At 39.5% G+C, this 14,005-nt stretch overlaps 1 protein-coding gene across 1 annotated transcript in view; it reads right to left on the bottom strand.

The window, feature by feature from the left end:
• RBFOX1 (RNA binding fox-1 homolog 1) overlaps nt 1-14,005 on the bottom strand; it is a 342,312-nt gene that overhangs the window by 22,562 nt on the left and 305,745 nt on the right. Inside the window, exon 11 of the mRNA XM_039885290.1 lies at nt 12,129-12,193. Within this exon, the coding sequence (XP_039741224.1) occupies nt 12,129-12,193 (65 nt within the window). The remainder of the gene's footprint in view (nt 1-12,128; nt 12,194-14,005) is intronic.

Genomic DNA, 14,005 nt, shown 5'->3' with positions numbered 1-14,005 from the left:
AATTCTCACAGAGAACCTGTGCTAAATAAACTATAGGCCAAGACAATTTCAGTCTCTGAGCATAATTTGCCACAAAAACAAACAAGCCTTTTCAGGTTTTGGTTCATTTTAAAAGTGGACTGGGGCCTCCAGGAAGATGAAATCCCATTTCTGCTTTGGTTGGACGGGGCAAAAGAATGCACGGAAGGAGCTTCTAATGAAAATGAAGTGTTTAATACAGGGCTGGGGATGGTTCTGGCAGGTTCTCTGAACAGCATCCGTGCTTCCCCACGGGAGCAGCATTCATCTGAGGGAGAGGAGTCCTGTGCTTATGGAGACTGGGGAGAAACACGGGGTGTCCAGGCTGAGGCTCTGGAGTGTGGAGAGGCCACAAAGAGAAGGTTCGAGCCCATTTAAAATTTCTGTGTAAATGAAGTGAACATGATGGTAGAAAGTTCCAGAATCTTACTGATCCCAGGGGAGATTCTGACAACCCCTGGACTTCTTAGCAATCACAATGGGACAGGGGCCCCATAGGCGGATTTGGCTTGAGTTTCTGAAAAGGAACCGTTAGTGGAGCTGATTTTATAGAAGTCTAAAGCAGTGATGGTTTGGGGGCTGGGTTTACACTGGGGGAACTGGTTGTTTTTCTTACAAAGCTGATGGTATCTGGTAGCCTGAGTTTCTCCAGGGACAGAAAAGAGAATAAAAATACAGGAGAAGGATGAACAGAAGAATGGGCTGTTTGATCTTATGGCTCCTACTTGCTTCTTCCTTCAGAATTTTGTTGCCCAACCTATTTTTCCCCTAGTTTTATCGAGTTGTGATTCACAAATAAAAATTATATGTAATTAGGTTGTGCAACATGCTTTTTAAAAGGCGTACAAAGTGATGATATAATATACCTATGCATCGTAAAATGATTAGCACAGTCAAGCTAAACGCATCCCTCACCTCACATAGTTACTTTGTGTGTGTGTGGTGAGCACACGTAAGTTCTACTCTCTTAGCAGATTTCAAGTATATATATATATCTATTTCTATATTTCTAGAATGAAAGTCAAGAAAACAAAACAAAACAGAAAAACTTCTGTAGTCAAAAAATTATTCTAACTCAGAAAATCTCCTTCCTCGGCAACTACCTACATTTGGACTCAAAAGCAAAACAAAAAACTCCTCATAGTTTAGGGATGACGATGAGGATGAGGATGAGGATGATATCCTGAGTGTCATTTAGTGTCAGGTGCTATTTAAGGAAACTTTGTTCATGACCACAATTCTCACAACAACCCAATGAGGCAGGCGTCACTCAGTAGCCCTATTAAAGATGTGGAAGTGGATGATCAAAAAGGTCAATTAGCTGGCCTGGGTCTCAAGTAGTTAGTAACTATGCTGAGTTCAGAACCTAGTCTACATCTAAGTCTCTGATCATATTCTGTAGGTGCATAGTGAAGATTCGCTAATGCATGCATCTATCAAAGAATAGGTACAATGAGTATGTTATTGTATAACAAGCAGACTTGCTTCGAATCGGATCAAGCCAATTTTAAGTTGTGGGCTGTTGAGCAACATGCAGGTTCCCAGAATGTTAGTGTTACAGAGGGTCCTGGAGATTGCACAGTCTAAAAATGATTTGCATTTTTAAATGGATTTAATTTCATTTGCTTGCTCTCGTCTGCACAGATTCAATGCTTTCCAAGAATAATATACACCCTCAAGTATCTGTCCATTTGCAATTGAGTTACTGATAACTCTATGCATTTTCACCATCTCTCTCAATTTATGAAGTATGTTCATTTTCATCTCTCTCTCATTCTAATTGGTATTATGCTCCCTGCTTAGCAGATGAAAAAAACTGAGGCTCAAAAAGATGAGAAATCAGATGGGACTTTTCCAGGGTGTGGCTTACGTTAGTCTGAGTCTATTTCACAACCACTGAGGAGATATTAGCATGAAATCACATTCATTACCCATGGGTCTTTGGGGTAAAGTAAATGATTAGTTGTGGCCCTAGGCTAGTTGAGGGAAGAAGCTGCAGCAGAATGGGTTGTGAGGGATGCGTGACCCATGATGACTCTTTTCTCATTGAAGAAGGGAAAGTAGAGAGGAGATGGTTATAAACCAACTATTTACAAAGACACATATTCTTACATCCTACAAGGTTTGTGTTGACATTTTCTGCGTACTGGGGTAGAGTTGAAGCTTGCCCTCTGGGGTGGTGCTTCTCAGGCTTCCTGCAAATCCCCCTGGGATCTTGACGAGGCAGATTCCGATAGAGCGGGGCTGGGGTGGGGCTTCGGATTTGCATATCTCACAAAGGCTTGGTAAGGCCAATTTCATTGGTCTGGGGACTTTGCAGAGCTGGGGTCTGAGAACTCCTAAAATGGGTCACTCCAACCTTCCGAACAGAGTAAGGTCACCACTTCTTTCCCTTGTGTCTGCTTGTTTTAAGTTTGAGATGGAGAAATCAAAGAGAATGACAAAAGGAATAGTGGAGAAGCTCTCATTTGGAGGAAGCTGTGGCGCTCTCACTGTTTAGGACCCGTGTTTAAAGTGGCCCCATCCCATCACCTGGGCTCATCTTCTGTTTAACGGAATGAGTCCACCAACCCTCTTACGATGCAGAGATGGTGAAGAAAATAAATCCTCCTCTTGTAATACAATCTGAAATTTCAAGCTACAGCAGCGGACCGCGAAAGGAAACAGGGATCGAGAGGCTGCTAGAAGCATCCACAGTGTTCGTTTTCTTTTTAAAGGAATTTCAGGGCTGCAAAAGAGCATTGGGAACCACCAATGCAAGTTATCGGATGTGTGGCATCTATCTGCAATCTCAGGCCCAAACTGTTCCATCTAAATGATTAAGATAATGAAGGGAAAAGGGTGTTTGACTTTGATTATGTCTCAACTCCCCACAATCTATTTATTGATCTAGTTGAACATTCACACATTATAATGCAGCAAGAATAAGCCAGGAAACAATAACAAAATTGACGCATTAGTTACTCTTTATAGAGATTTCCTCAAGCTCTCACTTACCAAATTACCATCCCCCTAAACCCTGATAGTGATCTCTACTCTAAATGTTTTGTATGTTAATTAAATATGAAATAAATGTACTGTGGCTCTGAGGAGAATCTAATTCCAGAGGAATCAATCATTGCATTCTCAAGCTAGGAGGAAACAAATCTCGAGAAGTCATTCATTTCTGTCCAATGACTGTTCACATGCAGGTGCTACACGCAAATCCAGAAATAACGTATAGGCCACATTTAAATAGAAATCAGTTCTTCTGGAAAAGAATTCAACGTTCTCTTCATAGGTACAGAATCAGATAATTTGCTTTGATACATTTAAAGGTAATACTAGAAATTTTTAGTGAGAAGTTCTCTCTTACCCCAAAAGATAGAGTCTATAGTATATCTCATAGTGACAATAAGAAAAAAGGCAAAGAAATGGAGTGGGTTTAAATTTTGTCACAGTCATGAATGCGTCATAAGCTAAGATTTCACCGTGTATGTATCCCTTTGTACTTGACTGGAATACTGTCTTCTATGAGGAAATTCTTTATCTGCAACGGAAATGGCTCACGCAGAAGCCTCCAGGTACGTCCCGTCTCTGTCACAAGTGTCACATATCCTCATCACAGGTTTCTCACCTGCCTCTAGGAAGCATCAGACTTCCTCACCTGCCTCTAAACCCTTCACAGCTGAGAGCCCCTGATGGTGCTATTTAAAAGATAGTTTTTATTTGCTTTTTTGTGGCCTATCAAGTTAATGATCTGCAACCTGAAAGCGTGTAATTAGGACATGACATGACCAAAGGAGTTGTTACATCTTGTCTTGTCACCGGCAAAAGTGTCTGCCCACATGGCTGTGACAGCTATGGTCTATTGGGTTTGGAATTTTCTTTAATATCTCCCCAACTCCTTGTTGGTCCAGTCTGTTGACTACTACAGACTTCGTTCGTTCGTTCTTTTTTTTTTTTTAACTGCTTCAATTACATATTTATCCAATAGTGCATAACAGTTGTTGAGAAGCTATTATAGATTATGGACCAAAGGCAATTAGTTCTTGAAATAAAAACTTGAGCACTTTTTCTTTTAACGTGTATGTATGCGTGCACATGTCTGTACACTTAAAATAAGACAAACTGGGGAAATCTATCAGCAATAGCCATATCCCTATTTAGCGCTGAGAGCTTTGCATCTATAAATACGAGTTTCAAAAATCACATAGATGCTACTGTCAAGAAATACATATTCTCTCCTCCACTATTTCAGAGCCATTTCAATTGTTGGCAAATGAAATAATTGTTATTCTACAGAGCAAGTTGGTAGAAAATATAATTATTTTAGTTATTGTCATTTTTTTTTTGGATGAATGTCCAGTAGAATTATTTGACCCATAGGGAAAATAGAGAAATTACTGGTGGTTTTGACAAGGATAAAATTTCACTCACTTTTGAATCATTAAGTCACATATTAGTTATGACTGTTTGAAGCTGAAAATATGCCTTTGCCCTGACTTCATAACAGAAGCATAAAGGGATGGAAATAGCCCAGGACCTGAACTAACAGACGTTGGACTGGAAGGCTAGTCCTAGGACTTCCAGGGCACATATCACCCTGTCTGGTCTCACTTCTCCTATCTGCACAGTGAAGTCTCTGCTTAGGATGAGCACACAGTTCTGGTTGTTCTGGGACAATCCTACTTGAAGCCTGGTGCCCCGGGGTAATTAAAGGTACGTCCCATCTCTGTCACAAGTGTCACATTTTGGATAATCATGTTAGCCTCACCCTAACTCTACCGCTTACCTCACCGGGTTGTGTTACTCAATGGCTTACAAAAGCACCTGACACGCAAGAGACACTACCCAAAAAATGAATTTCAAAATAGAAATCTACATGGTGAATGGGAAAAGAAGTAGCAGAAATGATAATGGAAGCCTGCTTTCTTTAAGAAAACCTGACATATCACATTCCAAACTTTGGAGAGCTGATAAATTGAAGGGTTGATGTAGGCTGCCCGCGGACAAATTTTTCCATAAAGAAACAAAAACGAAGCAAGAAACAAACAAACATAAATTATTCCTGGAACTCAGTAGGTTAAAAAGAATTAGGTTTGCACATAACCCTACCTATCACACTTTATTTTTTTTTTTCCTATTACACTTTAAAAGGCTTGACTACACTGTAGTCAATTTAGCAGGCTTGGCCACTATTCTACCCGAACGCTTCGAATGACTCCAGAAACTGTTAAAGAAACAACAGATCCCAAATGCTAAGTTTTAGAGATTCAGGTGAAATGGAAATAACCTAGATATTTTTGATTTCCTCAAAGCTCGTTCTTTCTCTCCAGAATTAAAGTTCTTAATCTTATGAGAATAGATGAAAATAAAACAAGAATATTTCATGTATTGCCCTTTGTGCGCTAGATATTTCATAAATATTGTCTCGAAACGTCCAAACCACTCTGTAAGGTGAGGTTAATATAGTCATAACCGATAAGGTGACGGGGCACAAAGAAATTACTTCTCAAGGTTACTGCACTAAGATGCAATAAAGTCTAGAGATTAAGGGCATAGGACTTAAGCTTTCGAGCTGAGCTGGGCAACTCGTTCGACTTTTCCGAGTTTGCCTTCCCCACCTATAAAATGGAGGTAACAACATTAGTCTTACAGGGTTGGCGTGTCAGCTCGATGATACTATATTTGTAAAGCACTTAGAACAGTGCCTATCACATAGTAAGGACTCCATAAATAGCCATCGTTTTTATTGCTATTTTATTGTTATCATTATCGTAGGAATCTACTATGTCAAACGTCCTCGCCTGATGTCCTACTTCGAAAAGTCTTAATCAACAGCGCAAATAATAAAGTCCTCAATTTCCATCTAATGAGTATTAACAGAAGACTTTTTTAAACTAGAAATTTTCCTAGTTATCCTCAAGCTGTCTAAAATAACTAGCTCTGCTTTCTCTTCCTGAGTAAACTTTAAGCTAAAAAGAATAAGAATGTAAATAAAAATAGGAATATATTATATACTTATGCGTTATATATATGGGCTATGGAAGGGTGTAAATGAAGGTACTAATGACTCATTTCTGCTACTTTTCTATCACGAGTTGACAGAGCATCTTTTGTAAAATCGCAGAACCCAAACGAGCTCATAGGAATGAGTGAAAAGAGCAGAAAAGATAAAAAATTGAAATCAACAACTTATAAAAAGGCGCAGAGTGGTGACTGCTGCTCGCTGCCATGTTTCGACTCAACAGGTTGTAATCTGAATCAAAAATGGCTTCCTCCTGCCCCAGGTCCTTGTCTCAGATGAGGAGATGGCACAGAATTGTCTTCTATCCACTCTGAGCCTTTGTGAATTGAGCCCTTATTTCCTGTTCATCTGAGAATACCGTCCTTGGCAACACCAAGTTTGACAATGTTTTCGCTCTGATTTTTCAATAGTGGATGTCTCAAAAATAAAATTGAACATGTAAATAAAATATAACAGAGAAGTTATCATAGAGTTGCCGACTTTTATTTGCCAAGTAAGAAACATTAAAACCAAAATTGGATGAGGAAAAAAAGGCTACCATTGGCTGTCATCATCATTTCATAAAAGAAAAGCTATTTTTTAACAGCATATAAGAAAGAAGCCTGGATAAAGCCTGAGCAATCCCCAGATGAGCTGACAGCCATATTACATTATCCCTGTTCTTTTCCTGTCCTGGTAACCCAGTAAATATGTCATCAGAGGCCGTCGTCAGGTCTTGAAATGGCCTTGAGAGAGAGGGAGTGCTTTAAACAAAGCACTAGGATGAGATCTTGAGATCTCTCCTTGCACACACGTCACAGAGAAGAGGTGCAGAGGCTTGCTACTGCTCCGTAACCGGAAACAGTTTCGACTCTTACGGAATGTGATTCAGATAAGAGGAATGGGAGAAACAATGAGAGTCCTCTCTTTTGTCTGCTTTGTATTGTCTGCCCTCATTTAGGGAGTCGCATTAGCTGCGGATGAAGCTTTCTCTATTCTATCCCACAATGAGAAAAAGTAAAATCATTAAGACTCTAAAGTACAACAATATTTTTAAAATGAACCTTTCTACAAAAAGAAAAGAAAAAAAAAACCCCTGTAAAATGGTAAATTAAATTTTCCATTCACATTGCTCATATGCTTTATAGGCTGACAATCCCTTTTTAGTCTATATCATTTGATAAGGACTCCAAATCAAATGGTCTCTCATTCTAAATGCAATCATCAGCTTTATTTTAATGACAGCATCTCTCTACATTTATTCTCAGTCCAGGAAGTAAACAGTCTTCAAATAGAGAAAGAATAGCTTGCACTCAAAGAATGCACTCAAATCTCTTTAGTTCTTCGGTTTAGTTCAAACTAAGGTTGTGTATAAGAATTCAGTCCTATTTCATGTAGCTAAAGTTTATAGTGAAATATTATAAGATGGTAGAGTGATGGTCTTTTGCTATCTTCCTTTCTTCCATCCTTCCCTCCCTCCCTCCCTCTCTCCCTCCCTTCTCCCTCCCTCCTTCCTTCCTTCCTCCCTTCTTTCTTTCCTTTCACTTTTTCTTCCTTCTCTCTTTCCATTCATTCACCTGACCACCTATATATCTATGTATCTATTTATCTATCATCTATCTACCTTTCCCTCTATCCATTCATCCATTTGTCTATCCATGCATTTATTTATCCACCCATATGTATGTATGATCTATATCTATTTATCATCATCTTTTTATCTATCTCTATCACCTATATAATTTAAAATAGTAGACCAGTTTCTCCATGATCCCACAGACATGCCTAGTTATCCTTATTGAGTTTTTAAAAAGAACTACTAATCTATTTCTCTCTGAAACAGAACATTTTATTCATAGGTTATGAGTATCAGAATTAAATCATGTTGTAGCATGTGGCTTGTGACTGCCTGAACTTGACGAGTCTTGGCCTCCTTGTATTAAGATTTAACTAGATACTCTAATTAGTCCTTTGTGTGCTCCTAAAGTGCATGTGAGTATGTGTGTGTATGTATTGTGCATATATGTGCGTGTATATATGTCAACACATATATATATATATATGAGTATACATATATATATTTCGAATGCAGGGAGGAAGATCATTGATATTACAGCATTTTAACTGGGTGTCTATTAAGTTGAGCTATATAAAATTGCCAACATTCCACCACTTTTGTCACACAAAAACAGCAATTTTATACGATACGGTCTAATGCTACCAATGAAACTCTAAGTTCTCAAAAAATGAACAAACAAAAAGAGGTAGAAAATAAAACAAAGCCCTGTTGCCTGTCTCTTTTGCTCAGCCTGGGGTCATCTGTATGGCCAGGCCTACCATTGTATGTCAAAAGCTACTGACCTTCGGGGATCTGTAAAGGAAATGCACGTCTCACATGAAAGAAGTGGCCCCTGGCAATCAGTGCGATGGGGTGGTTTTGAAATTTCTGAGTGAACCGCTTTGTATTACTTTCTCCTGGAGCTGGTCCGTATGTACTTCTCTCTGTCCTAATGTGGAGGGATGTCCTCATGCACCGACTGTTAGATGTTAGAACGTCAACAAGCAGGACAAACATGACAAATGCCTGCCTTTCCGGTGAGCTAACATTTTTATCCAAGCTATGTACACATCATACGTATTTCCCCTAGTACTTGTGGCACAATTTGCTGAACGGGGAATCTTGCCCCCTTCCCCACCTCCTGGTCTGGCCGCTCAAAGATGCAACAAAGACCAACTCATAATACACAAAGAAACCAAGAGCCAATCAGTAAAGAGAAGGCTGCCCCCACGCTTAAGTCAAGCAAGCCATTCATTGAGCTAATGTGATGATGGACCTGTCCAATCCAGAATGTTTCACGGACACATCAGCAACACCGAGTGGCATGCAATGACCAGATGACCATCGGCCCCACTGCCATGCTTTGATTGGTTCAAGCTCAGGAAACAATCTTCTTTGAGAGTTTGGATAGTTGGTTTTTTTTGTAAATCAAAGCGAGATTACAAATAAAGATTTGGTGAGGTCAAGTGCTTACCAAATGTTTCCTAAATGCCAAGAAAAGATGTTTGCCTATTCCCATTAAATTTGTCAGCGAGACTATAAAATCACCTAGTCCAGTCAGGTGTTTTTCTTTAGGGGAGATCTCTGCCCACACCAGATGGTCTTCGTTCTGGAGGTCGGCATTCAGAAACCCTCAGGTGCTCTGAGATAATCAGCATATGATCATTTAACCAAAAAGATGATGAGCAGGGAGTTGCAAGATGCCCATCAAGGACCTTCTGGACAGTCCTGAGGTCACTGGAGTTCAATATTTTCCAAAGGTCCCTGAATCTTTAATTTGATGAGGGCTTAATTTGTGCCAATAAAAGGTAAAATTCTACCAAATTTCTTTCATTTTCAAGACATCTGAAGAGTGACTCACAATTACAGGGAAAGTCTGCTGCAGTTTCTCTTTCGATCGAGTTGACAACTAGTAGGCGTTACCAAAACATTCTCACTTCCTGCTGATTTTGCTTCCTGTTTTGGAGGAGTATCTTTGGGTTAAGAAGTTTTTCCTCTTTGATATCCTGCCTGTCTTCTAGAACAGGAACTAAGAATCTATCACTACTAATACACTGTAATCCCATAAAAATAAATTATTACACAGCTGCCCTAAGATAAATTCTAGATACTTGGCATCTTTAATCTAGATGCAAAAACTATTCTGGTAATTTTACATTTTCCCCCAAATATGTATCTTCTATAAAACGGTCTTCCTTCTCTTTCTCTGCTTACTTACTAAAAATAAAAGGAAGGACCATCATTTCATAAATGCACTTTACAAATCAAACCAGAATAACATTTTAAAGATTGTTTTCTGGTAATTTACCTATTGCTGCATTTACCTCAATGCAATATTTCCATAAGTGGCAAGTATCTTGCTTATAATAAAGTTAAATAGGGCTAGTAATCAATTTCCACAGCAACCAAGAAGACCTAACATGCAAATTTCTTTAATGAACAGCAAGAGGCCAATTACACGGACAAGTCTACAGTCAGTTGGTTTCACCAACTGAAACTATTACACTCAAGTGGGAATTGCAAAGTTATTCAAGATTTACCAATCCAAGAGTGAGGGCAATTTTTCAGTAGGACATGTTGTCAATGAGAATCTTAATAGTGTTAAAACAACACACTTTATACATATATTTGCATATATGGTGCTCCCAAATGCAGCAAAATGTTAACTTAATTTTTAGATGAATGCAAACGGAGATGGCCAGATTCTCAAGTAATTCTATTTAAGAATAGTATTCAACATTATTTATTTTTTTCAAATGTCTAGATTGGCCTTATTACAGAAAGCAATTTAAATTACATCTCTGTAATTAACCTTGTTTTTGACTTGGGGGTACATGCACTGATACTGAGAAGCAAGATGAAAATCCAATAAAATAAATCTGTCGAAGATTCTTATAATTATATGGCAGGCTAAAGTTACTGGGATTCTAATTATGTACAAAGAGTGTGTCTGAGAATTTAGTATCTAGAGATATTTTCATAAAAATAATTAAGGGTTGTAGATGAACCACATGACAATTGATACTCGGTGAATCTTCGGCGTACAGAGCTTAAGAGCATTAAACCTTTTCATTTGTAGAATGATCTCCAGTATTTCAAGATGGCCGACATTTTTATTAGCCCTATCGACCCTCTCCATTTTCCTGATCCAGTGTCAGAGTGTATTGAAGATAGCAACTTACATAAAACATATTTAGCATGTTGACAGCTGATTATGGGGTAACTGGATAATTTGTGTGTTTATAACTGAAACCTGACAATTGTTTAGATCTCTCTGGAGGTTCCCTCCGGCCTCGAGACTCTTTATGACTGTTTAGAAGAATGTAGTAATAATAACCTGCATACAACCAGACGGTAGATCTCTATGCTACCTTGCCAAGGAGCCATTTATTACGAGTTTATGCATGGGGTCTTCAAAGTGCAGCTTTTAGAGGTTCAGCCATTTATTTCGCTTCATTACACCTCAGAAGAATTCTGTAGCTACAATGAGCTAACGACACATTTGTGAGAAATGGAATGGAACTGCAGAGAAAGCACACCACAGCAAACCAAGATAGGAACCAGGTCACGACAGGCCAGGTGGGAGAACCAGTGGCTGCTGACACGTCTCCCCTTCAGGGGTCAAATCCATCGCCTTGCTTACCTGTCTGACCCAGCATGCCTCAGCCATACATGCAAATTGTTATCATCGCTGCTTTATTCGTGAAACGTGTTTTTTAAATTAAAGGAGTCATTACCCAAAGTAAGCAACCTCCATGACATTTGAGCATGCACAGCATCTGAACATTCACATTTACGTCCTCGAGAAACAGAGCCAACGAGTTGCATTCAATATGGAAACGCATACTTTCTTTTTTCAAGGCACCTATACAAAAATAGCTGTGGCTTGCCATTTCAGGCACCGAGTCATCTGTTAAGCCTGGGTAATCGGCATCCCCCACCCCTGCCATCCGGTCTGACTTCCGCATTTCTTCAACCCACTTCCGTCCCTTTCACTGTCAATCTTCACGTGTGGGGTGCGTTACGAATATGAGTTGGCTTATCTTAGTAGTATCGGACACTGGATACACCTCCCCTGTTCCTTTATTTTGGATTAAAAAAAAAAAAATGCTTTCCTGGGTGTAAAAAGTTGTTTTAAAACAAAAAGGAGGAAATGGGGTGCTTGAAATTGAGATAACCCTGCAGGATCATCTTCTGGTTGTCTTCCTATGAGTTAGAAGAAACCATAGCCTCACGGACAAGACCGTGAGAAGCTTGCACGGGGAGTGTACGTGTGAACATGCAAGGTGTTCTGTCGCAGGGATTACGAGAGCTATGTACAAACAAAGCTTATCATTTTCTTTGTGTCTTAGCAGAGAAGGGCAAGAGGTTCGCATGAACTAGACTTAACTGTTCATCCTCTCTCTACGTGGCCCCGTGTTTTGCTTCATCATGGGACTTAACTTTTTGGGTGCCGCCTACCCAGCAGTCATGCATGTACACCAAGACTGGACGAGAATCTCGTCTCTCATCAGCTAAGTTAAATTCCAAGTAGCCGTCAAGCACGAGAAGAAAGACCCTTACCTGTCACTGTAGGCAGCGGCAGTGGCAGGGGTAGGCTGGGCGTAGCGGTATGCAGCATAACCACCCTAAAACACAAGGAGAAAGTGGACTTAGGAATGCCAAGGAGCCCGACTCGGGGACACCCGACTGTGAAACCACACCAGTACAGCAATTACCCAAATCTAACCATCTAAAGTGGACGTTAATGAAAGCTTAGTATCAAAGCGGAAGTACAAAACACACCAGAGAGACAGGAGGTTGAATACCAACCCCGGCTGGATGTTAAAGGTTAGCTGGTATAAGCATATCCCCAAGGGAGAACCCAGACACCTGTGAAGGACATGAACCTAAGTGTTAACGGTGATTGTCCTGGGCTGGGCAGGATTATGAGAGATCATTTAAACACTCTCGATACTTGGCTGAACTTTCCAGATTTTCCAAACTGATTATACCTTACCTTTACTTATTAGCGATTAACTTATATTTCAGTCAAACGATCTTTGATTACTTTCTTAAACATCCAATATAGGTCAAGCTAATGTCCTCTTGTCTTATTCTTACACTTATTTAAACAAAATAATCCTTGGACTGAAAGTTTATTAGTAATCTCTTGCCTATATAGTTGTTTAAGCACTAAAGCAACTGAAGACAGTCCTTAGCTTTCTACATGTTACACAATTATTTTGAAAAAGAAATGGAAAATGCTTCTTAAAAATGCTGTCTTTGGGCTAAAGATATCACACTGATTCAGATGGGAAATTTGGTGTGGAGAATATGATAAAGTATTCCAATTTGTAAATAAAATCATTAAGAGAGAAAAAATCTGAAAAAAAAATTAACATTTAGTTGTATGTACCAGTAATTGCAATTGTTCAATTAAGCAGAGGACAAGCAAATGGGCATATTTGAAAGGAATTGTGTTCAGTGGAGCATTGATTATCACACTGTGAAAATAACAGAGCTTCTTGCTCAGCCAACCACAGCGATACATCAACCATTGTCGAATGATCTCGGCACAATTAACAAACAGGATCCAGTCTCTACCGATCACATAGGGACCATTCAGGTTCTAATTAGAATACACAGTCCCATACTCCTCTGAGGGAAAGGTTCTCACCCCCACCAAAGGGGCAACTCAGGACAGATTACTGTGTTGGAGGACGTCTGACAGTAAAATTACAGGTATGTTAGTGGGTACCTAACAGCAGAATCGCAAATGGAAGGGTTCATTATATTTGGCTCCATATACTATAGGGAAAAACCAAGTAGTAGGATATAAGATAGATGAATGGGGAAACTACAAAAGGCATCTTTCAAAATGTAGATTAAACTGATCTTAGTAGTTTACATCTACCAACCACAGCTAATTTTTACAGTAAGCTTATTGTCACTTACATAGCAATTCTAAAAGCTAATTTATCTCCAAACAAGTTCGTTCTTTGGCTCAGTCCCGGAGAAGACACATCCAAGACATCCTGACAGATAATCACCAATAATTTGGAGCCAGTTAAAAAAAAAAAAAAAGTCTCCCTTGAAAAACAATGTAAAAAAAACAAACAAAAAAAATAGGTCTTAGCCAGACAGCACCTGGTGTTCCAAACACCGTGTTCTCTAATTAGGAAGGGGGACGATAAATGTGCTGAGGCATTTATGTAAAGGCAAAGCAGTTGTCATACCGGCACCAAGCTCAGATACCGACTGATGGGCTGAGGGGAAAGTAGGTCACCAGATTTCTGGAGCCATTCTTTTCATCTGCTTGTCCTTGTCTCTCCTGATGTATCCAGAAAGACCCAGGTACGCAGGTTTGTGTAAGAAACTTAATGAGGGAAGAGGGGGCTGGAACTGGCTAGCTGATTGCTAGGAGGGAGGTGTCAGCTGCACCCAGCTGAAAGCTTTGA

This window comes from Pteropus medius, unplaced genomic scaffold (assembly GCF_902729225.1).
Source record: "Pteropus medius unplaced genomic scaffold, Ma_sr-lr_union100, whole genome shotgun sequence".
Taxonomy (NCBI): Eukaryota; Metazoa; Chordata; class Mammalia; order Chiroptera; family Pteropodidae; genus Pteropus; species Pteropus medius.
Note: the sequence above shows the minus strand (reverse complement) of the source record. Positions and strands in the feature narration are given on the sequence as shown.